The sequence below is a fragment of the Bufo bufo genome, chromosome 1, assembly GCF_905171765.1.
Source record: "Bufo bufo chromosome 1, aBufBuf1.1, whole genome shotgun sequence".
Classification (NCBI taxonomy): domain Eukaryota; kingdom Metazoa; phylum Chordata; class Amphibia; order Anura; family Bufonidae; genus Bufo; species Bufo bufo.
Genome location: NC_053389.1, coordinates 229,990,976 through 230,017,578, shown reverse-complemented (window position 1 = coordinate 230,017,578; position 26,603 = coordinate 229,990,976). Strand labels below are relative to the sequence as shown.

General features: G+C 42.9%; 1 protein-coding gene across 6 annotated transcripts in view; it reads right to left on the bottom strand.

Moving 5' to 3' along the window:
* IQSEC3 (IQ motif and Sec7 domain ArfGEF 3) overlaps nucleotides 1–26,603 on the bottom strand; it is a 148,880-nt gene that overhangs the window by 41,377 nt on the left and 80,900 nt on the right. For all 6 annotated transcript variants that reach the window (XM_040436318.1, XM_040436325.1, XM_040436334.1 and 3 more), the window contains exon 3: nucleotides 6,576–6,807. In XM_040436318.1, the coding sequence (XP_040292252.1) occupies nucleotides 6,576–6,807 (232 nt within the window). The remainder of the gene's footprint in view (nucleotides 1–6,575; nucleotides 6,808–26,603) is intronic.

Below are 26,603 nucleotides of genomic sequence, written 5' to 3'. Positions count from 1 at the left end.
TGTTTTTGTGGGTCAGCTCACCAGCAGGCCCTCAACCATAATGTTTTACGAGTTCAGCTCACCAGCAGGCCCTCACCTACAATCTTTTAGAGGGTCAGCTCACCTGCAGGCCCTCGCATGTAATGTTTTAGAGGGTTAGCTCACCAGCAGGCCCTCACCTACAATCTTTTAGAGGGACAGCTCACGTGCAGGCCCTCGCATATAATGTTTTTGAGGGTCAGCTCACCAGCTGGCCCTCAACCATGTTTTACAGGGTCAGCTCACCAGCAGGCCCTCGTCCATAATTTTTTCAATGGTCAGCAGCAGGCACTCGCCCATAATTTTTTCGATGCTCAGATCAGCAGCAGGCACTCGCCCCTAATGTTTTAGAGAGTCAGCTCTGCAGCAGACCTTCACCCCTAATGTTTTAGATGGTCAGCTCAGCAGCAGGCCCTCGGCTGAATGTTTTAGAGGGTCACCAGCAGGCCCTTGCTCCTTATGTTTTTGAGGGTCACCAGCAGGCCTTCAATCAAAATTTTTAAGGGTGTATGATGCCCTCCTTTGTGTGTAATAAAGGGTGTATTGGAGTGCCGGTTCCTTGTAATTTTTCGAAGCCCTTTCACTTAGTGCATAGGCTTTATGAGTGTAGGAGTCCCACTACCTGAACAATTGTACCACAAAGTGAATGAGGATCTCCATTATGTGATATACAGGTTGTATCAGAGTGCCTCTTCCTTGAAATTTTTGGCAGCACTTGCACTTTTCTATACAAGTAAATATACAGGAAAGAATGTTTCCTAACAATTTTTCCTCTAAAATCGATTTTATCTTCGGTTTTGTGTGTATTATTGTCAGTCTGTAAAAGTGGCGTACTACTCGGACAACATCGTTCCCAGCAGCGACCTGGGAGTCCAAGATGCATCCAGACATCCTCCCCATGCTGTTCCTGAACCATTTCGGTGGTGTTTCCATCAATTTCTGACCTTTTTCTATGAACCAGACACCCTCCCCTTTTCAGAGCAGCGGGTGCCTGGTTTAATGCTCGGGTTCTCCCATTGACTTCCATTGTGCTTGAGCATCCGGAGGTGTTCGACCTAAGCATCTGAACATCCGAGCACTTTGGTGCTCGATCAACACTAATCTTCAGTTGAATCTCTGGAGGAATGGAGTTCATGAGGAGACGAAGTACAGAGAGAATGGACAGGACAGACTGTGGTAATGAAGACTGCATACAAGTGCTGCTGCTCATTAGTCACACCTCCTCTCACCCTACTCTCTGTACTTCATGTCTCCTTATGAACTCCATTCCTACAGAGATTCAGCTAAAGATCATATTAAACTGTGTTCAGGATTATAAAGGAGGATGAGGCAGCTCTTTAGCTTAGTGTATTGAAGTAACTTGTCCTCCTGTGTGATTAAGACGGGTTTTGTGTGTACTAATAGGACAGCGGCCATTTTATTGCTCCCTAGACAAAACAAACCATTATAACTAATGAAAGGTATTTGGGAATATATTTATAATAAATAAATATTTAAGTATTTTAATTTTCTTAATTCCTGGAGAACCCCTTTAAGGAAAATAGAAAAAGCAAATACAATAATCTGACCTCTCAATAAAGATGGTGGGCGACTGATAGAAATGCTGAGAGGCCACAGACAGTACATTATATCTTGTCCAACAAAGCATGACCAGTTTTCATATAGCAGTATAGATACCAGAAAGGCAAATGAAAACAAGATGGTATATCTTATCCAACATGGCGTGAGAGATCTTCATATAACCACATACATGCCGAAAGGCAAATAGACTATGGAAAAATAATGGCAACAAAAAGAAAACATAGGACAAGGTGAGACAGATAACAGAGGGGGGGACAGACCCGAAACAGGGGGAAAGGTCGGTGAGACAGATGGAGAAAATAATACTGGTAGAGGGAAAAAAAAAAAAAAACCCCAATCTCTAAGTCTTGTGAATGGACCCTTAATCCGAGGAAATTCATCCTTCTGAACTGGAAGCCCCAGAGGAATCCTTCTTTCCCTTACTGGATACAATTTATTGATGCAGCTTTACCTTTGTATAAATTAACGTACATAGGTAGAGAAACATCTGGTCGTTTTAATAAGTTCTAGGGATCTTAACCTGGGGCCAATGCGGTTTTGGCCATAGTGCTTGACTGCAAATGTAATGGTGCTGCAGTGTGAATGTTATGTGAGTGGGTTGTACCAACTAGAATCCTTTTTAAAGTGATATGGGACATCATTGTGAAAGACGCTGATTTAATTTCTCTTTTCATTGACCTCTGTTTTGTTGCTTTTGCACTGGGGATCTGTTTTTATGGTACCAGATGAATGGAACTGTTTTCTACTGTTTCTCATGTTTAACTCTGTATTTAAAAAAAAAGCAGCAAAAATTAAAGCTTTAAAAATATTAGACTTGGTAATTTATTTATTGAGGCAAATAATTCAGTATCACACAACTGCGAGTGGCAAATAACTACGGCAATAACAACGGTACATCTGTTTCTGGTAAATAAATTTTACTGGTGGGCCCTAGGCACCCCAGTCCGACACTGGTTATATTGGAGGGTTTCCTCCAATGGAATGCTCTCTTCTGGCTTGTCCAGGTGATCTTAAGCAAACTGCAGATGGGCAGCAATGTTCCTTTTGCAGAGCAGAAGCTTTCTCCGATCCTGCCATGCACACCATTGCTGTTCAGTGAACTGATGGTGGAATCATTAACATTAGCTTATGTGAGAAATGCCTTTAGTTACTTAGAGGTTACCTTGGATTTCTTTGTGACCTAAAAGGCTATTACACACTTTGCTCTTGGTGTGATTTTTGTGGGTTGACCACTCCTGGAGAGGATAATAATGGTCCTGAATTTCAACAAGGAATCTGTCTGAGGGTCCGATCACGAGTCCGCAACTGTTTTGCAGCCGCAAATTGCGGATCCGCAAAACACGGACACTGGCCATGTGTGTTCCACATTTTGCGGACGTCACATGGCCGGCACTAAGATAGAAATGCATTTTCTTGTCCGTGGCTGAGGACAAGAATAGGACATGTTCTATTTTTTTTGCGGGGCCGTGGAAAAGAAGTGCGGATGCGGACAGCACACAGTGTGCTGTCCGCATCTTTTGAGGCCCCATTGAAAATGAATGGGTCTGCACCCGTTCTGCAAGATGGGGACCCATTTTGCGGACGTGTGAATGGACCCTGAAAGTGGATTGGTAGACTCCAAAATTTTTAGAGATGGTTTGTAACAAGATATGTTACAAACCATTTCTCAAGAGTTTGAGAGATGGTTTGTAACATTTTCCAGCCTGATAAGCATCAACAACTCTTCCACTGAGGTCCTCATAAATTTCCTCTTACGTGCCATCATACGCTTCCACAAAAGTGTTGTGAAAATCTGAATTTGATGCCTGTTCTTTAAATAAAACAGGTCGCCCACTCACACCTGAATGTCATCCTATTTATTGAAAACACCTGACTCTAACTTCACCTACAAATGATCTGCTATTCCTAAAGGTTCACATACTTTTGCCACTTACAGACATGTGAATTGGATCATTTTTCTCAATACATAAATGCTCAAGTCTAATATTTGTAACTTATTTTTTATTTGGTTATCTTTATCTACTTTTAGGACTTGTGTGGAAACCTCATGCAGTTTTAGTTCACATATATGCAGAAATATAGAAAATTCGAAAAGGTTCACTAACTTACAAGCATCACTATATCTTGGGCTACAGAAAAGTCACAAGCTCAGGCACTGCAGCTGTCACTGTTATAGAGCTTGGTGGCTGTCACTGTTATGAGCCACTGTTGCTGGCAATGTAAAGGGGCACTGTGGTCCTCACTGTTATGGGATACTGTAGGCATCATTTACTATGGGTCACTGTGTTAGTCAGGGCACTGATGTAGTTAGGAACACATGGGTACTGTAGCCTGTGCATTGGAGGCAGCTACTATGGCTACCTATGTTATTATGAAGTCACTGACCATTAGTGTCATGGAGGGCTTCTCCCCAAGATGTTTGGTTCCAGTTTGCAATCCATCACCTTTTCAATAGTCAAGTCGGGAAGCTTACAAATCGTCTACTTTGACTATTGGGGTGGGACTGATGACAATTCCAGTCATGTGACTCAACATTGGACACCGTAGGGCAGAAGAACTGGGCCTCAGAACTTGTGGTGCTTTTCCGCACAATAATGGGCATGCTGCAGATTTGAAATTCCACAGCATGCTCTGGTTTTGGTGCTACACGAGGATGGGATTTGGAAAATCCCATCCACTTGTATCGTGCTGTATGGGTCTACCACGTCTGGTCCTTCCCTTAAAAGGTCCATAGCTTCCACAACAAAAAAACAGGAAGTGTTGTAAATGTCCATATTAGTGATACACCGATGTTGCGACAAATCTGTGACTGTTTCTATGAAAAGTGGATGAATGCTGCAGATTTGGACTTTTCTATGGAAACTGAGATTTGCGCATTTGGTTTTGGAAACTGCTCCAGTGATTACTGAACCGGCTAGAAGTTTAGGATGAAAATAAATCTCATTACCGAGGGCAAGAACCGTAACACTGCAAAACCCAGAGAGGCCACATCAGTAACAAGGCGTAGAGTATCCTGCAGCCCCGGGCTTTGTGTGATTACTCATTTATTTCAGCAGAAAAAGCAAAAAGAAGGTCAAGGGAAATGGGCTGAAGACCAAGTAGCCCAGGGGGTCCAATCAGAACCCTCTTAAGACCAGGAGTCCTATATACCTGAATGATAAACAAGCATTTTTCAGTTACTCCTGACCTGGTCCATGTTCCTATCACACTGCTTATCTGTCAGTCTTCACTGTAGTCCTGGCATTTCTTTCATGAACCAGGTCGTGCAGGATGAACAATGCTACAGTCCCAGAAACATTTTTAGAGCTAACGTACAAGAAGTGGAAGGTAAGTAAAGCTGGTCAATTCTAGGACAGTACATTTATACTTATATCATTATAGTCCGCTGCATTCATGGCGTCTTATACTGCAATGTGTTATGATCAGGGCTGGATTAGAGCATTATAAAAAGGACAATTACATTGCGCTTCCTCAATCCCATCATCCACTGTAAACGTGTCCCCTAGCAACCCGTTCTAAATATGGTCCCTGTATTGCACTATTACATAGGCACTGAATGGGAGTACTATGTAGTCACTCTAAGGCACTATTATGTAGGCGCTAGGAACTGGAGTATTATCTGCTGTTATCTAGCACTGCATGAAACTATGTGGCTGCCATGTGGTCACTGTATGGTATCATTATGCATGGGTTCTAGGACAGTATTATATGGCCCCTGTACAACACTATTTTCTAGCATTTCTGAGAATCTTTTGAATAAAAATAACCCCCCTTTGGGCATCTTAATGCCTCATTAGCATAAGGATAAAAGTGGATTTTTATGAAGATATAAAGTGAGCTCCAAGGAAAAAGAAAAACCTATGGAAAGAAGGTCTGAAGTGCTGTAAGGACATAGGTTTGCTTTAATATTGATTATCCAGGTGACAGATTCCCTTTACACCTCTGTGTGACAAAACCCTCATGTATTCACTTTACCGCCCACTATGAAATGGGCATACACACGTATGCCAGCACTTTAGGCATTCTTCTGTGAGCACTGTATGGCGCAGTTCTGTGTTCATAAATGACACCAATGTAGGCACTCTGATATATTCACTGGTTGGCACTATTATCTAGGCTCTAAATGAAAGTATTATGTAAGCACTATTTAGTACCATTAATTGATACTGTATAGCACTTCTATACTATAAATGGTACAATAATGTTTGCTCTCTATGCAGTATTATGTATTAGCTCTTTCACACTTGCGTTGTTCTGTTCCGGCATAGAGTTCCGTCGTCGGGGCTCTATGCCGGAAGAATCCTGATGCATTCTGAATGGAGAGAAATCCGTTCAGGATGCATCAGGATGTCTTCAGTTCCGGAACGGAACGTTTTTTTGCCGGAGAAAATACTGCAGCATGCTGCGCTTTTTGCTCCGGCCAAAAATCCTGAACACTTGCCGCAAGGCCGGATCCGGAATTAATGCCCATTGAAAGGCATTAATCCGGATCCGGCCTTAAGCTAAACATCGTTTCGGCGCATTACCGGATCCGACGTTTAGCTTTTTCTGAATGGTTACCATGGCTGCAAGGACGCTAAAGTCCTGTTTGCCATGGTAAAGTGTAGTGGGGAGCGGGGGAGCAGTATACTTACCGTCCGTGCGGCTCCCGGGGCGCTTCAGAGTGACGTCATTCTGGAGCGCCCCGGGAGCCGCACGGACGGTAAGTATACTGCTCTCCCGCTCCCCACTACTACTATGGCAACCAGGACTTTAATAGCGTCCTGGCTGCCATAGTAACACTGAACGCATTTTGAAGACAGATCCGTCTTCAAATGCTTTTAGTTCACTTGCGTTGTTACAGATCCGGCGGGCACCTCCGGCAAATGGAGTACACGACGGATCCGGACAACGCAAGTGTGAAAGAGGCCATATTGCTCTACTGGGGAAGTCCCCCCCCCCCGCCCCCCTATAGAAGGGCTTCCACCAACCCTTACCTGTTTGTTCTTAAGGTCCAAGGACAACTCATAATCCGATTTATTTGTCCCATGAGAGCAGGTGGCCGCATTCTTCCCTCGCTGTATTCGGACCGGGGAGCCAGTATGGTGCAGACTGGCCTTGGTCAGCATCTCCTCTTCTCCAGGCTGTTTGGAAGTGCTGTTCATCTGACTGTCACCTTCCCGGATGTCCCAGGCGGTACACAACAGCTTCTTACTGGCGGAGTCATCACTGTTTCAGAAATATGATAAAGAGGACACATGAGCCACTGCTGAGAAGACTTTAACATCTGGTAGTGAGGAAACGTGATTCCAGCTGGGTTCACACAAATGATAGCTGCCATCAGATCGGCGCCTCAATAATTACCAATACAGATGAGACAGGGGTAACTGGATATTACTCTTGGCGGCCATATTGGTTATTACCCAGCTTTCACCTAAATTAAATTTTCATTAAGTTTTCTTCTGTTTCTGGGAAAGCTAGGTGGCAACATGAATGGATGCAACTGCCACACCACCACCAGTTTAGTAGGTGAGTTACTTACTATCTAGTTATCATATAGTGTGGGAAAGCGGGACGATACCAGTGCACAGGATGCCAGGTTTTCTCTTCAGAAATTTGGGAAAATTGGGTAATACCCGCTTTGGAAGTTGTAATACTGGGCACACTGGTTCATATCTTACATCCCACATATAGATAAAACTATGCAGGGTGACAACCAATATGGTCCTCGAAACAGCTTTCATATGTCATCAAGCTTACCCAGACTCCAGACTGGCAAATCTGCAGTCTATGGCTACTGTATCACTGCAGAATTGGGCATAAATGTCATGCAGGAGTCTGGAAAAGCTGGTGGACAACATTCTTAAAACCCGCAATGGTCGTCATCCAGCTTTCCCAGCAACAAATGTACATAGGAAAAAAACGGAATAACATTTTTAATATTATAACAGATAACGGGAATCATTTTCAATGCCGAAGGGGTTGAGATGTCAGCTGCACCGTTCTACGCTTCCAGTCTATAACCCTTTGGCTGTGGAAGTGTTAAGGTGATTGAATATTTTTAGAAAAGCCAGTGACTTGGATAAGCTGATTAAATATGTTCTGTGCCCTCAGTGTAGGGCGACGTGCCTGAATATTTTATATCTATTAATATAACTGCCATCTGGATTCTCATAATACGCAAACGCACAGACGCTGGCGGTATTTCGGGTCTTTGAATCAAGAGGACTAGGACCATAAAGTTAATGGGAGCTCTGGTAGCGGCACAAAGCCTTCAGACTCATATGGAGGTCAAATGGGTCAGACGTGAATCAGCCAGAACAATCACAAAAGGAGACTTGGAGTGGCATCATGCCCAGCGGAGGATGGGCAATGTGTCTTCATTAATACTCCGAGCTGAGAGTATTAACCTCCTGGTCTGAACATCCATTCAGCTAAAATTACTTGCGGTATCAGTCAACACCAGAGGAGATGAGGCGTGGAGGGACAAAGATATGTAGCACAGCGCCAAGCCTATGAGAAGATGTTTTATGAGGAACGAAGCATGGTACGTGAGACATAAAGAGGACATCTACACCGTGCTGTGTTTACAGGACACCACTCACTGAAGTAAAGAAAAATCCCAAGTCAATACAGTATATGTCCTCAAGACTTCTCTCAACTGGTGTGAGAACCAAAATGGCTGCTGATAAGGTTCCTGAGCAGTCGTACTCATTTCTTACAAGCCTTAGATGAAATCTGTCACCAGGATAATCGCTATTGAAGTAAAGCGATAGCCTAATAGCACTTAGGGGCACATTTATTAAGATCAGCGTTTTAGACGCCGAAGTTATGAAAAGGCGCCCGTTCTAAACGTAAGATAGCTTCCTGGCTGTTTTACATTAATACCTTTTTGTACGGTGTAGAAAATGCCCAGTTGTAGAGGGGTTGAGGCTGATGCCCTCAGCGGGACAGGCAGTGCGCAGGCTGTGTTCAGCACTGCCATGCGCAAGATTTAAACGCGATACAGCAAGGAAAAGTGTGGGGGGGGGGTGGAGTTATACCTTGAATGTGATGTAGGAGGGGGTGGGCGGACATATTGTGGCCGGGTGCCATGTCAGAGAGGAGGCGGGCTTGGGCTCTGCATGAGGGAGAACTTGGGCATAAGCAGGAGGCGTGCCTGGGCTCCTTCGTGCGAGAATAAACACCCCTCTGGGTACCTTAGGCTTCTTTCACACTGGCGATAGGCTTGTCCGGCAAGGGAATAGCCTGCTGGATCCGTACTAACCTTTGCACACATGGCTGCATCTCTGGCACGTCCCCATTATATTGAATGGGTCCAGGCCGCACTTCCGGTAGCAGACGTGTGCAAACGTTAGTATGGATTCAGCAGGCTGTTCGCCAGTGTGAAAGAAGCCTTACTGGCTCATTTGCATACCAAATAAACTGGATTTTCAGAAGATAGAAAACAACTATTGCTGAGAAAAAGGCACATCTGTTAGGCCATGGCTTTACTTCAATAGCGATTATCCTGGTGACAGATTTCCTTTAACCACCTCCGGACCGCCTAACGCAGATTCGCGTTCCGGAGGTGGCAGCGCTGCGCACAATCACGCATATACGCGTCATCTCGCGAGACGCGAGATTTCCTGTGAACGCGCGCACACAGGCGCGTGCGCTCACAGGAACGGAAGGTAAGAGAGTTGATCTCCAGCCTGCCAGCGGCGATCGTTCGCTGGCAGGCTGGAGATGTGTTTTTTTTAACCCCTAACAAGTATATTAGACGCTGTTTTGATAACAGCGTCTAATATACCTGCTACCTGGTCCTCTGGTGGTCCCCTTTGTTTGGATCGACCACCAGAGGACACAGGTAGCTCAGTAATATGTTGCACCAAGCACCACTACACTACACCCCCCCCCCTGTCACTTATTAACCCCTTATTCACCCTTGATCACCCCTGATCACCCCATATAGACTCCCTGATCACCCCCCTGTCATTGATCACCCCCCTGTCATTGATAACCCCCTGTAAGGCTGCATTCAGAGGTCCGTATGAATTTTACGGATCCACTGATAGATGGATCGGATCCGCAAAGCACATACGGACGTCTGAATGCAGCCTTACAGGGGAGTGATCAATGACTGAGGTGATCACCCCATATAGACTCCCTGATCACCCCTCTGTCATTGATAACCCCCTGTAAAACTCCATTCAGATGTCCGCATGATTTTTACGGATCCACTGATAGATGGATCGGATCCGCAAAACGCATACGGACGTCTGAATGGAGCCTTACAGGGGCGTGATCAATGACTGTGGTGATCACCCCATATAGACTCCCTGATCACCCCCCTGTCATTGATACACCCCCTGTCATTGATCACCCCCTGTAAAGCTCCATTCAGATGTCCGCATGATTTTTACGGATCCACTGATAGATGGATCGGATCCACAAAACGCATACGGACGTCTGAATGGAGCCTTACAGGGGCGTGATCAATGACTGTGGTGATCACCCCATATAGACTCCCTGATCACCCCCCTGTCATTGATTACCCCCCTGTCATTGATAAACCCCCTGTAAAGCTCCATTCAGATGTCCGCATGATTTTTACGGATCCACTGATAGATGGATCGGATCCGCAAAACGCATACGGACGTCTGAATGGAGCCTTACAGGGGCGTGATCAATGACTGTGGTGATCACCCCATATAGACTCCCTGATCACCCCCCCTGTCATTGATTACCCCCCCTGTCATTGATCAACCCCCTGTAAAGCTCCATTCAGATGTCCGCATGATTTTTACGGATCCACTGATAGATGGATCGGATCCGCAAAACGCATACGGACGTCTGAATGGAGCCTTACAGGGGCGTGATCAATGACTGTGGTGATCACCCCCATATAGACTCCCTGATTCACCCCCCTGTCATTGATTACCCCCCTGTCATTGATCAACCCCCTGTAAAGCTCCATTCAGATGTCCGCATGATTTTTTACGGATCCACTGATAGATGGATCGGATCCGCAAAACACATACAGGCGTCTCCCTGGAGCCTTCCAGGGGGGGGTGATCACCCCATATAGACTCCCTGATCACCCCCATGTCATTGATCACCCCCCTGTCAGGCTGCATTCAGATGTCCGTATGATTTTTACGGATCCACGGATACATGGATCCGCAAAACACATACGGACATCTGAATGGAGCCTTACAGGGGGGTGATCAATGACAGGGGGGTGATCACCCCATATAGACTCTCTGATCACCCCCCTGTCATTGATCACCCCCCCCTGTCATTGATCACCCCCCTGTCATTGATCACCCCTCTGTAAGGCTCCATTCAGACATTTTTTTGGCACAAGTTAGCGGAATTATTATTATTTTTTCTTACAAAGTCTCATATTCCACTAACTTGTGTCAAAAAATAAATCTCACATGAACTCACCATACCCCTCACGAATCCAAATGCGTAAATTTTTTTTGGACATTTATATTCCAGACTTCTTCTCACGCTTTAAGGGCCCCTAGAATGCCAGGGCAGTATAAATACCCCACATGTGACCCCATTCGGAAAGAAGACACCCCCAGGTATTCCGTGAGGGGCATATTGAGTCCATGAAAGATTGAAATTTTGTCCCAAGTTAGCGGAAAGGGAGACTTTGTGAGAAAAAAATAAAAAATATCAATTTCCGCTAACTTGTGCCAAAAAAAAAATATTCTATGAACTCGCCATGCCCCTCATTGAATACCTTGGGGGTGTCTTCTTTCCAAAATGGGGTCACATGTGGGGTATTTATACTGCCCTGGCATTCTAGGGGCCCCAAAGCGTGAGAAGAAGTCTGGTATCCAAATGTCTAAAAATGCCCTCCTAAAAGGAATTTGGGCACCTTTGCTGCAAAAAAGTGTCACACATCTGGTATCGCTGTACTCCGGAGAAGTTGGGGAATGTGTTTTGGGGTGTCATTTTACATATACCCATGCTGGGTGAGAGAAATATCTTGGTCAAATGCCAACTTTGTATAAAAAAATGGGAAAAGTTGTCTTTTGCCAAGATATTTCTCTCACCCAGCATGGGTATATGTAAAATGACACCCCAAAACACGTTCCCCAACTTCTCCTGAATACGGCGATACCACATGTGTGACACTTTTTTGCAGCCTAGGTGGGCAAGGGGCCCACATTCCAAAGAGCACCTTTAGGATTTCACAGGTCATTTACCTACTTACCACACATTAGGGCCCCTGGAAAATGCCAGGGCAGTATAACTACCCCACAAGTGACCCCATTTTGGAAAGAAGACACCCCAAGGTATTCCGTGAGGGGCATGGCGAGTTCCTAGAATTTTTTATTTTTTGTCACAAGTTAGTGGAAAATGATGATTTATTTTTTATTTATTTTTTCTTACAAAGTCTCATATTCCACTAACTTGTGACAAAAAAATAAAAAATTCTAGGAACTCGCCATGCCCCTCACGGAATACCAAGTTAGTGGAATATGAGACTTTGTAAGAAAAAAATAAAATAAAAAAAAATCATCATTTTCCACTAACTTGTGACAAAAAATAAAAAATTCTAGGAACTCGCCATGCCCCTCACGGAATACCTTGGGGTGTCTTCTTTCCAAAATGGGGTCACTTGTGGGGTAGTTATACTGCCCTGGCATTCTAGGGGCCCAAATGTGTGGTAAGGAGTTTGAAATCAAATTCTGTAAAAAATGACCAGTGAAATCCGAAAGGTGTTCTTTGGAATATGGGCCCCTTTGCCCACCTAGGCTGCAAAAAAGTGTCACACATGTGGTATCTCCGTATTCAGGAGAAGTTGGGGAATGTGTTTTGGGGTGTCATTTTACATATACCCATGCTGGGTGAGATAAATATCCTTGGTCAAATGCCAACTTTGTATAAAAAAATGTAAAAGTTGTCCTTTTGCCAGATATTTCTCTCACCCAGCATGGTATATGTAAAATGACACCCCAAAACACATTCCCCAACTTCTCCTGAATACGGAGATACCAGATGTGTGACACTTTTTTGCAGCCTAGGTGGGCAAAGGGGCCTATATTCCAAAGAGCACCTTGCGGATTTCACTGGCCATTTTTTACAGAATTTGATTTCAAACTCCTTACCACACATTTGGGCCCCTAGAATGCCAGGGCAGTATAACTACCCCACAAGTGACCCCCATTTTGGAAAGAAGACACCCCAAGGTATTCCGTGAGGGGCATGGCGAGTTCCTAGAATTTTTTATTTTTTGTCACAAGTTAGTGGAATATGAGACTTTGTAAGAAAAAAAAATAAAAAAATCATCATTTTCCGCTAACTTGTGACAAAAAATAAAAAGTTCTATGAACTCACTATGCCCATCAGCGAATACCTTAGGTGTCTACTTTCCGAAATGGGGTCATTTGTGGGGTGTTTGTACTGTCTGGCCATTGTAGAACCTCAGGAAACATGACAGGTGCTCAGAAAGTCAGAGCTGCCTGCAAAAAGCGGAAATTCACATTTTTGTACCATAGTTTTGTAAACGCTATAACTTTTACCCAAAACATTTTTTTTTGTTACCCAAACAATTTTTTTTTTATCAAAGACATGTAGAACAATAAATTTAGAGCAAAATTTATATATGGACTCTCGTTATTTTTTGCAAAATTTTACAACTGAAAGTGAAAATGTCATTTTTTTTCAAAAAAATCGTTAAATTTCGATTAATAACAAAAAAAGTAAAAATGTCAGCAGCAATGAAATACCCCAAATGAAAGTTCTATTAGTGAGAAGAAAAGGAGGTAAAATTCATTTGGGTGGTAATTGCATGACCGAGCAAATAAACGGTGAAAGTAGTGTAGGTCAGAGTGTAAAAAGTGGCCTGGTCTTTCAGGGTGTTTAACCACTTCCCATCTGGGCCCTTTGCCCCCTTCCTGACCAGGCCAAATTTTGCAAAACGGACATATCTCACTTTATGTGGTAATAACTTTGGAACGCCTTTATTTATCCAAGTCATTCAGAGATTGTTTTCTCGTGACACACTGTACTTCATGATAGTCATAAATTTGAGTCAAAATATTTCACCTTTATTTATGAAAAAAATCCCAAATTTACCCAAAATTTAAAAAAATCGCAATTTTCTAAATTTCAATTTCTCTGCTTTTAAAACAGAAAGTGATACCTCATTAAATATTTATTATTTAACATTCCCCATATGTCTACTTTATGTTAGCATCATTTTGGAAATGTCATTTTAATTTTTTTAGGACGTTAGAAGGCTTAGAAGTTTAGAAGCAATTCTTCAAATTTTTAAGAAAATTGCCAAAACCCACTTTATAAGGACCAGTTCAGGTCTGAAGTCACTTTGTGGGGCCTACATAGTGGATACCCCCATAAATGACCCCATTGTAGAAACTACACCCCTCAAGGTATTCAAAACCGATTTTACAAACTTTGTTAACCCTTTAGGCGTTCCACAAGAATTAAAGGAAAATGGAGATCAAATTTTTACATTTCACTTTTTTGGCAGATTTTCCATTTTAATCAATTTTTTTTCTCTAACACATCGATGGTTAACAGCCAAACAAAACTCAATATTTATTACCCAGATTCTGCGGTTTACAGAAACACCCCACATGTGGTCATAAACTGCTGTATGGGCACACGGCAGGGCGCAGAAAGGAAAGGAACTCCACATGGTTTTTAGATGCCATGTCCCTTTGAAGCCCCCTGAAGCACCCTTACAGTAGAAACTCCCAAGAAGTGACCCCATTTTGGAAACTAGGGGATAAGGTGCCAGTTTTATTAGTACTATTTTTGGGTACATATGATTTTTTGATCATTCAATATAACACTTTATGGGCAAGGTGACCAAAAAATTGGTTGTTTTAGCACAGTTTCTATTTATTTATTTTTACAGCGTTCACCCTTAGGGGTTCAGTCAAGTGACATTTTATAGAGCAGATTGTTACGGACGTTGCGATACCTAATATGTATACTTTTTCTCATTTATTAAAGTTTTACACAATAATAGTATTTTTGAAACCAAAAAATTATGTTTTAATGTGTCCATGTTCTGAGAGCTATAGTTTTTTATTTTTTTGAGAGATTTTCTTATGTAGGGGCTCATTTTTTGCGGGATGAGGTGACGGTTTTATTGGTACCATTTTGTGGGACATACGCGTTTTTGATCACTTGGTGTTGCACCTTTTGTGATGCAAGGTGACAAAAAATTGCTTGTTTTGACACAGTTTTTTTTTTTTTTTTTTTACGGTGTTCACCCGAGGGGTTAGCTCATGTGATATTTTTATAGAGCTGGTTTTTACGGACGCGGCAATACCTAATATGTATACTTTTTTTTATTTGTTTCACTTTAACACAATAATAGCATTTTTGAAACCAAAAAAATGATGTTTTAGTGTCTCCATGTTCTAAGAGCTATTGTTTTTTTATTTTTTGAGAGATTTTCTTATGTAGGGGCTCATTTTTTGCGGGATGAGGTGACGGTTTTATTGGTACCATTTTGTGGGACATACGGTTTTTGATCACTTGGTGTTGCACCTTTTGTGATGCAAGGTGACAAAAATTGCTTGTTTTGACACAGTTTTTTTTATTTCTTTTTTACGGTGTTCATCCGAGGGGTTAGGTCATGTGATATTTTTATAGAGCTGGTTTTTACGGACGCGGCAATACTAAATATGTCTATTTTACTTTATTTTTTCTATTTTTTTATTTTTTATTTTTTTTTTAATAAAGATGTTTATTAGTATTGTGTCATGATCATAAAAAGATATCAATACAGTATCATCCATCATACAATAAAGATTACATTTCCATAATCTTCTATATCATGCATTTTAGGTGACATATCCTAGTTCAGAGCTGACAACACAATACTATGCATTTTTTATATTTTTTTTTCCCCCCCCCCCCCATGTAATCCAACAAATAATAACAGATCAAAGTATATCTGACAAGGGTAAACACATCTCTCTGAGCGCCAACTTGTTCGTCATCACCATTAATACACTTTTCCTGATACCCCTTTGTCTCCTCTTACTTGTCCTGTCTTATATCTCTACCGATCACATACTTTAAGCCTACCTAGCCGTCCTTTGATGTCTTCCTGCAGGTACCAAGCTGTTAGGGCAAACGGTCTCATGATTCTAACTGATTCTGCCTCCTCCATGAAGTTTAACATGAATTTTTTCCATATCCTGTACAATTTTTTCCCAGCCGCTTCCTTTCTACCTATTGCTTCTAGCCACTCCAAGTGTAACATATGCCTCAGACGTCTCAAAAATTCTGCCTTTGATGGTACCTCTGATTTAAGCCATGCCGACAACAAACATCTCTTTGCTTCCAGAACTATCCTATGTCCCATTGCCGTGAGGCCTTTATTCTGCCCATTATCATTTTCACCTTCATTAGACTCCACCTGTTTTCTTGCATGCAGCATTACTATTTGGATGTCGAGTTCCTCTTTAGAATTACTGCCATTTCGTAAGATCGTTCTCACCATATTCCAATAATCTTCTAATTTTGTGCAGCTCCACAGCCCATGTAGCAGATCAGTTTTGGGGGTGGAACATCTCGGACATGCCACAATCCTATCTGGTTTTGCGCTATTGAATGGCATGTCAAAACCATATAAGGCACAGTGTATAATTTTAAAGTGCGTCTCCCTCATTGTTTCATTCATCACTGACCTGTGTAAAGCTGCTATACCATTTCTCACGATTGGGTAAACCTCCTCCAGATCCAATTTGTTCCCCCATCTCCCGAACACTCCTTTGGCAAAAGTGTCTTCCCATTGGCTCCGCAGACTACTATACAAAAGCGATATGGATTGTCTATTACCAGAGGTAATGAGTGTATCAAATTTATTCCTACTCCATTCACCACCCATATTGGTAGCCAGGCTCTTACAATAGTGTTTGACTTGTAGATATGGGAACAAATCAGATCCCGACAGCCCCCACTTATCTATTAGTTCCTGTAGAGTCGCCCATCTATTCTCCTGAATATGGAACAAATCGCCTACCGTCTTCACACCCTTGACTTTCCACCCCCGGAACGACCTCTCCGACTGCCCTGGCTTAAAGGCTGGATTATTGTGCAGAGGAAGGTGTTTCGAGACCTGATACGGCAATCTATATACCCTTCTAAGATTTTTCCACGCTATAATGGAATCCCGTAGTATTAATGAACATCTGGCTAGGCGTGGCAACTGAGATAGTTTGGTATGAACCAAAGCCTTTAGATCCCATGGTGCCGCCAACTGCTTTTCTAACCTTAAATTAGAGTAATGGGAAGTCTCATTGAACCAGTCCAATAGGTGTCTACTTAAACAGGCCAAATTATATCCCCTAATGTCAGGCACATTTAGCCCTCCAAATTCCCTTCGCAGTTTCAGCTTCCTCAATGAGACCCTTGGTTTTTTACCATTCCAAATGAATTTTATAAAACATCCCTCCAAATTCCTCACATCTATGTGTCTTAGGAGTGCTGGTATGGTCTGGAGTGGGTACATCAATTTGGATACTGCTAGCATTTTGATTAAATGGCATCTCCCCATTAGAGATAATGGTAGATTCTGCCATCTGACTAAATCATCCTTAATTTTGTTGAGCAAAGGTGGGTAATTTAATTGATAGATGGAATGTGGCGTCCGTCCAATCTTTATACCTAAGTATTTGATTTGGGATTTAATCAAGGAGCCCACTATGCCCGTATTTTTATCTACCTCCAACCTGCTTTTTTGGCCTATCGGTAGAAGTTCACATTTGGACATGTTCACTTTGTATCCAGAATATTTCCCGAAACTCTCCAATGCTTTAAAGATATAATCTATTTGTCCCTGTGGTTTTGACATAAATAAAATAATATCGTCGGCAAACAATGCCGCTTTCACTTGCGACTTTCCGACTTTAATCCCTTCAAATAGGTCAGACTTGCATAACTCTCTAGCCAGTGGCTCTAATGCCAGATTAAATAATAATGGGGAAAGAGGGCACCCCTGCCGAGTCCCCTTTTGTAGGTCGAATAGTTTGGATAAGTGGCCCTGCGTATAGACCCTTGCCTGCGGCCTGTGGTACATCTGCGTCAAGACTCCCCTAAAGGCCCCTGTAATCTCCATTTTATCCAGGACCGCCTCCAGCCATGCCCACCTGACATTGTCAAACGCTTTTTCAGCATCTAATGTGAGCATGGCTGGGGTCTCTCCCTTCTCCGGATCATGTTGCACCCTATCCATAACGGTAAGAACTGTTCTAATGTTTGTCACCGCTGCACGGCCCTGGATGAAACCCACCTGCTCCTGTCCTATCAATGATGGCATCATTTTAGCCAAGCGGTCTGCAATAATTTTGGACAGAATCTTTGCGTCCACATTTATCAGAGAAATGGGTCTATATGAACCCGGCAGTAAAGGGTCTTTCTCAGGTTTGGGTAACAATTTGATGTAGGAGAGGTTAGTTCCATCCAGGGCCGATACGCCCCTAAATACGTCATTGTAAACCTCCATCAACACCGGCAATAGCTGAGTACATAAGGCTTTGTAGTACTCTCCAGTATAACCGTCAGGTCCAGGAGCCTTAGCGTTACCTAGCCCCTTTATCACCCCCTGCAATTCTGTCACTGTGACCTCTGCATTCAAGATATGTCGTTGTTCCTCAGTCATCTTAGGTAATCTATTTTTGTCAAGAAGTGTGTTACTTAAGTCGACCCTCTCCCCATCTTTATACAGTTTTTCATAATATTCTCCCAAAATGGAATTAATTTTTGCCGGGTTATGTATAGTGGTCCCTACAGAATTTTTCAAGCTGTTTATATACTGCGGTTGTCTCAGTCCTTTCGCCAGATTGGCTAAAAGTCTCCCTGACTTGTTGCCATATTTAAATATCTTGGCCTCAAATTCAGAACTACGAAGTAGTTCTTTCTCTTTCATGCACTGCTCAAAACTTTGACGTTCCTCAAACCATTTTTTCCTATTTGAATCTGTGGGGTCTTGCTTAAACTCTGCATAGGTCGTCCTAACTTTTTGGCTTGCCATTTCCAGCTGAGCTTGAGCCTTTTTTTTAAGACCTGTCAGGTATCCCATGATTCTGCCTCTCAACACTACTTTAGAAGCGTTCCAGAAAAGATTTGGTGTGTCAATATGATTCGCATTATCTGCTTTATATTCCTCCCACCAAATAGAGAGCTTTTCCAAGAACTCCTCTCTTGCGCAGAGTTGCGAGGGGAATCTCCATATGAAGTCAGGGCCTCTAGGGAAATCATCCCTCACCACTACTGTCACCGGTGCATGGTCCGAGATTACTAAGTCTCCTACATCTGATAATTCTACCCTATGTACCAAGTTGTGGGTCACTAACAAATAATCTATGCGGGACCAGGAGTTTTGGGAGTGTGAATAGAAAGTAAAACTACTCTCGTCAGGATGAGCTTGACGCCAGACATCTACTAATCCACCACCCACCAACAACTGTTGTAGCGCTTTATCTTGGGAAGTCTCCCCTCCTAGTTTTCCTTCATTTCTCTTCCTATCCACTATACCATTTAGAACCGCATTAAAATCACCTCCAACCACCTTATTTATGCATGAGTCTCCTAACAGTCTTAATTCTAGGTCCTTTAGGAAGGCAGGATTCCCTGTGTTAGGGCAGTATATATTATACATACTATACTGTGTATTCTGCACTTGTATTACAATATGTACCCATCTTCCCTGTAAATCAGTAGTTTGTGATATAATCTGGCAGTTCAATTGCTTATTGATAAGCGTTATTACCCCCGCTTTTCGGTTAAGTGACGGGGACCCAATGACTCTACCCACCCATAACTTTTTCATTCTGTCAAAATCATGCGCCTCTAGATGGGTCTCTTGTAAGAAAACCACATCTGGTTTAAGTTTCTTAAGGTGTCGTAAAACCATCCACCTTTTCTGGGGTGATTTTAAACCTTTGATATTCCACGTTAGCACCTTCATGTCAGTCCCCTGGACTTTTTTTTTTTTTTTTTTTTTTTTTTTTTTTTTTTTATATATACGTTTGGCAGATATATATGCTATTCCAACCTACCGAGTCTGGGGTCCACGTCACTCACTGAAAGCGCCCAGAGAGATCCCTTGCGAACAAACAGATAAATGTTAGATTACCAACAATTTTGTGTAACACTGTCACAAACTTTTAGCTTCTCTGTCTTCTTTCTCCTCTAATACAACCTCTTTAATTCTTATAATAACTTCCCTTTTTTTCTGGGTTGCAGGCTGCCTCTCACCAAGATATCTAGGAAAAATAACACTCCTACTGTAACTTCTTGAGGTCTCCCCGTTAAACATATTAGGCTTTTACCCGTATCCATCTATACTGCATCTGGTATCATCCACCCCGCATATGACATTTCATTAGCACTGCACTTAATACAGAATATTAACATAACTTGGCGGGTACAACCATAACCCTCTTCAACATATATGCAGTGACAGAACAGTGCTGCCATATTGAACCAGCAGGTATACCAGTCTCACATGCATTTTGAGATCTCTTATAGACCCCCTATTGATTAGATGGAAAACGTGGGTCATCTCCCTGGGTAGGGATCTTCTCTCCGGTCTGAAGATCTTCGTCCCCTAGTCCCAGGCTCTGGATATTCTCCTCCTCTCTCCCTTCTCCGCTCCCGATCTCTTGGGTTCACCACTCTGGATGAGCTTCTTCCTCTCCTCTTGTCTGCTCCCTCTGGCTCCCCTGGATTCTGTATGGATTTAATCCACTCTTCTGCTGTCGTCGGATCATGATAAATCGTGCTTGACCCATTAGGATGCAACACCCTTAACTTTGCTGGGTATTGTAGTTGAAACCTGCGTCCCTTTTGATGCAGTAAAGTGCAGACGTGACTAAACTCCCTCCTCTTCCTAGCCACAGCTGCAGAGTAGTCACCAAAAAGTAATACAGAGTGTCCCAGCAGCTTTAGTGGACCTTTCTTGGCCCTATATGCCCTCAGCAGGGCTTCCTTGTCGCAATAGTCCAGGAATTTCATAATAACCTGACGTGGTTTAGGACCTTGACTTCTAGACGGTCCCATCTGGTTCTGCTGATCCTCTAGTACTGGACCAATTCTGTGGGCCCTTTCTACTTTACAGCGCCCTTCTAATCCCAGAGCCCTGGGTAATTCTTTTTCACATATATCCATCAGAGTCTGCGGTTTAAACTTTTCAGGTAGCCCCAACAGTCTCAAATTGCTCCTTCTGGACCGATTTTCCAGGTCCTCTACCCGATCATACAAAATCATATTCTGCTTTGAAAGCTCATTAACTTTTTGAGTAAAAGCAGCCGATTCATTTTCAGCCCTAGACACTCTCTGCTCAAGTTCTTCCAGTCTCAGATCATGCTGGGCGACCGCCTCATGCAGCTGCTGTAACGAGGCAGACAGAGTTATGGTGAGTGTTTCTCTTATATCGGGGGCTAAATGTCTGGCCACCTCTATGGCCAACTTTTTGTAATCAATGTCCATTGAGGGGTTTGGCTGGGTAACTTGCTCTTCACTCATACCGCTTTCTAGCAGCACTTGTGTCAGCGGAGATGGAGTAGAAGGGCGCGAGTCCGCCATCTTGTCGAGCATGTCCTCAATGACTCTGCCCCGTCCTCCGGAGATCCTCCTTTTGCCGCTCCGTAGCAGGTAGCGTTCCATAAACTTATGGACTCTGGATGTTCAGGGACCAGGACGTACCTGTCTCAGCCCCCTATTGCCGATTTTTGACGAGCGGGATTCAATATATGGTGAGAAGTCACCGGAGCTCCTTCACGCTGCCGCCCGCATCCCAGCGCCGGAACCGGAAGTCTTTTTTTTTTTTTTATTCCTAACTTGGGAACTTTTTTTTTTTTACATGTGAAACTTTATTTTATTTGATTTTTTCAACCCTTTATTTTTTTTATTTTTTTTACACTTTTCGTCCCCCATAAGGTCATACAAGACCTCTGGGGGACATTTGCTTCACTTTTTCTTTTTTTTTTTCACAGTTGATTTCTCCTGTAACTGGGGCTGAGATAGTAGCCCCAGTTACAGGACAAATGCACCCCTATAGAGGCTGTACAGCAGCAATCCTGCGCTGTACAGCCTCACAGCAGGGCTGATCGAGGTCTCTGAGAGACCTCACACAGCCCCTGCACTCTCCGGTCCCGGCGGTCACATGACCGCCGGGCCGGAACAGGAAGCGCACAGCGCTTCCTGCTCTGCAGACACAGCGCTCGGTGAGCGCTGTGTCTGCAGCGATCGTGAAGGCAGGGACACCTGGGCACTGTCCCTGCCTTGTCTTAGGGTTGCCCTGCTGTCACTGACAGCGGGCAACCCGATCAGCAGCTGCACGATTAGCGTGCAGCTGCTATTTCTGACAGGACGTTCTAAAACGTGCTGTCAGAAATAGACGTCCACCCATAGGACGTTTATATCCTATGGGCGGACGTGAGGCGGTTAAGCACTGGGGGCTGAGGTGGTTAATGGTAAATCAGCCATGATTAACAACCACATTGGAACTCCCATTCAGGAGAGCCAATTGGAGCTGTAAAACTGATAATACTGCCTACCACACATGTAAATAGGAAGCAGTATTACAGTAGTTATATTCCTGTACATACAGACAGTATTATAGTAGATATATTATTGTACATAGAATTATAGGAGCTCTATTCTTGTACATAGAAGACAGTATTATAATAGTTATATTCTTGTACATAGGGAGCAGTATTATAGTAGTTATATTCTTGTACATAGGGACTAGTATTATAGTAGTTATATTCTTGTACATAGGGAGCAGTATTATAGTAGTTATATTCTTGTACATAGGGACTAGTATTATAGTAGTTATATTCTTGTACATAGGAGGCAGTATTATAGTAGTTATATTCTTGTACATAGGGACTAGTATTATAGTAGTTATATTCTTGTACATAGGGAGCAGTATTATAGTAGTTATATTCTTCTACATAGCAGGCAGTATTATAGTAGTTATATTCTTGTACAGTACAGACCAAAAGTTTGGACACACCTTCTCATTCAAAGAGTTTTCTTTATTTTCATGACTATGAAGGCATCAAAACTATGAATTAACACATGTGGAATTATATACATAACAAACAAGTGTGAAACAACTGAAAATATGTCATATTCTAGGTTCTTCAAAGTAGCCACCTTTTGCTTTGATTACTGCTTTGCACACTCTTGGCATTCTCTTGATGAGCTTCAAGAGGTAGTCCCCTGAAATGGTCTTCCAACAGTCTTGAAGGAGTTCCCTGAGATGCTTAGCACTTGTTGGCCCTTTTGCCTTCACTCTGCGGTCCAGCTCACCCCAAACCATCTCGATTGGGTTCAGGTCCGGTGACTGTGGAGGCCAGGTCATCTGGCGCAGCACCCCATCACTCTCCTTCATGGTCAAATAGCCCTTACTTTCAAAGTTTTCCCAATTTTTCGGCTGACTGACCTTCATTTCTTAAAGTAATGATAGCCACTCGTTTTTCTTTACTTAGCTGCTATTTTCTTGCCATAATACAAATTCTAACAGTCTATTCAGTAGGACTATCAGCTGTGTATCCACCTGACTTCTCCTCAACGCAACTGATGGTCCCAACCCCATATATAAGGCAAGAAATCCCACTTATTAAACCTGACAGGGCACACCTGTGAAGTGAAAACCATTTCAGGGGACTACCTCTTGAAGCTCATCAAGAGAATGCCAAGAGTGTGCAAAGCAGTAATCAAAGCAAAAGGTGGCTACTTTGAAGAACCTAGGATATGACATATTTTCAGTTCTTTCACACTTGTTTGTTATGTATATAATTCCACATGTGTTAATTCATAGTTTTGATGCCTTCAGTGTGAATCTACAATTTTCATAGTCATGAAAATAAAGAAAACTCTTTGAATGAGAAGGTGTGTCCAAACTTTTGGTCTGTACTGTACATAGGGAGCAGTATTATAGTAGTTATATTCTTGTACCGTACATAGGAGCAGTATTATAATAGTTATATTCTTGTACATAGGGAGTAGTATTATAGTAGTTATATTCTTGTACATAGGGGGCAGTATTATAGTAGTTATATTCTTGTACATAGGGAGCAGTATTATAGTAGTTATATTCTTGTACCGTACATAGGAGCAGTATTATAATAGTTATATTCTTGTACATAGGGAGTAGTATTATAGTAGTTATATTGTTGTACATAGCAGGCGGTATTATAGTAGTTATATTCTGTACATAGGAGCAGTATTATAGAAGTTATATTCTTGTACATAGAAGGCAGTAATATAGTAGTTATATTCTTCTACATAGCTGGCAGTATTATAGTAGTTATATTCTGTACATAGGAGCAGTATTATATGCGTAGACCGCTTGCCTGTCTTGTTTATGGAACTTTTTTACCGCATAAAATAAAGCACAACTTATTAGAAGCTGGACTACTACCATTTTCTTTCTGCAGTTTGAACAGCCGAGTCCAGGCTGTGTCCGTGCCTCCTGAGTTGTTGCACGCAGGTGAGCGCTGCTTTGCTGTTTTCAAATGTATATGGGGACTGTATTATATTACTTATATTCTTGTACATAGCAGGCAGTATTTTGTGAGTAGTGGGTATGTAGGAGGCAGTATTATAGTAATTATATTCTTGTACATAGGAAGCAGTATTATAGTAGTTACATTTTTGTATACAAGAGGCAGTTTTATAGTAGTTATAATCTTGTACATAGGGAGCAGTATTATAGTAGAAGTTGGAATCTAGGAGCCAGCTAAAAAAGTTAGGAGGCAGGCAGAGCCGCGTTATAAAGCCCCCAGTAGGTGCCCCCATAGTGCTCCCCCCCCACTTTTCCATAGAGCCCCCCAATAATGCTGTATACCTTGTTACATATACCGCCGCTCCGTCCCCGGACCCTATTGACTATAATGGGGACAGGGGTGGAGCTCCGGCGCAGCACGGCAGTTCGCGGTGAGAGGCCGCCGGACTAAAAAGTTGGACATGCAGTACTTTTAGTCCGGCGGCCTTTCACCGTGCACTGCCATGCTGCGCCAGAGCTCTGCCCCCATTATAGTCAATGGGGACGGAGCGGTGGTCCGGCGAAACAGCGGAAGGACGGATCCGACAGGGTGAACAGCCTGCCGGATCCGTCCTGCCGCAAGTGTGAAAGTACCCTTAGTTATATACAGTTGCAAGAAAAAGTATGTGAACCCTTTGGAATGATATGGATTTCTGCACAAATTGGTCATAAAATGTGATCTGATCTTCATCTAAGTCACAACAATAGACAATCACAGTCTGCTTAAACTAATAACACACAAAGAATTAAATGTTACCATGTTTTTATTGAACACACCATGTAAACATTCTCAGTGCAGGTGGAAAAAGTATGTGAACCCTTGGATTTAATAACTGGTTGAAACTCCTTTGGCAGCAATAACTTCTACAAAATGTTTCCTGTAGTTGCAGATCAGACGTGCACAACGGTCAGGAGTAATTCTTGACCATTCCTCTTTACAGAACTGTTTCAGTTCAGCAATATTCTTGGGATGTCTGGTGTGAATCGCTTTCTTGAGGTCATGCCACAGCATCTCAATCGGGTTGAGGTCAGGACTCTGACTGGGCCACTCCAGAAGGCGTATTTTCTTCTGTTTAAGACATTCTGTTGTTGACTTACTTCTATGCTTTGGGTCGTTGTCCTGTTGCCACACGCATTATCTGTTGAGCTTCAGCTGGTGGACAGATGGCCTTAAGTTCTCCTGCAAAATGTCTTGATAAACTTGGGAATTCATTTTTCCTTCGATGATAGCAATCCGCCCAGACCCTGACGCAGCAAAGCAGCCCCAAACCATGATGCCCCCACCACCATACTTCACAGTTGGGATGAGGTTTTGATGTTGGTGTGCTGTGCCTCTTTTTCTCCACACATAGTGTTGTGTGTATCTTCCAAACAACTCAACTTTGGTTTCATCTGTCCACAGAATATTTTGCCAGTACTGCTGTGGAACATCCAGTTGCTCTTGTGAAAACTGTAAATGTGCAGCAATGTTTTTTTTGGACAGCAGTGGCTTCCTCTGTGGTATCCTCCCTTGAAATCCATTCTTGTTTAGTGTTTTACGTATCGTAGATTCACTAACAGGGATGTTAGCATATGCCAGAGACTTTTGTAAGTCTTTAGCTGACACTCTAGGATTCTTCTTCACCTCATTGAGCAGTCTGCGTTGTTCTCTTGCAGTCATCTTTACAGGACGGCCACTCCTAGGGAGAGTAGCAGCAGTGCTGAACTTTCTCCATTTATAGACAATTTGTCTTACCGTGGACTGATGAACAGCAAGGCTTTTGGAGATACTTTTATAACCCTTTCCAGCTTTATGCAAGTCAACAATTCTTAATCGTAGGTCTTCTGAGAGCTCTTTTGTGCGAGGCATCATTCACATCAGGCAATGCTTCTTGTGAAAAGCAAACCCAGAACTGGTGTGTGTTTTTTATAGGGCAGGGCAGCTGTAACCAACACCTCCAATCTCATCTCATTGATTGGACTCCAGTTGGTTGACACCTCACTCCAATTAGCTCTTGGAGATGTCATTAGTCTAGGGGTTCACATACTTTTTCCACCTGCACTGTGAATGTTTACATGGTGTGTTCAATAAAAACATGGTAACATTTAATTTTTTGTGTGTTATTAGTTTAAGCAGACTGCGATTGTCTATTGTTGTGACTTAGATGAAGATCAGATCACATTTTATGACCAATTTGTGCAGAAATCCATATCATTCCAAAGGGTTCACATACTTTTTCTTGCAACTGTAGCTACTGAATGAGACAGAAGAAGGGTATCACGGTCGGCGTGACTATCACATACGTGACGCAGAGGGAGGGAACAAGGAAGGCCCTGCCCAAGTGAGAGGGAAGGTGGTGACCCCTGACTCACCTAGCGGCTGGCACCTGGCTGCCCTGACGTCCCTAGACGGGTTCCTCACCCGTACGCCGATCACGTGCCTAAAGCCCTGGCTTTCCCTAAGCTAAGCCCTAGATAGTGAACAGGGCGGTGGGAACAC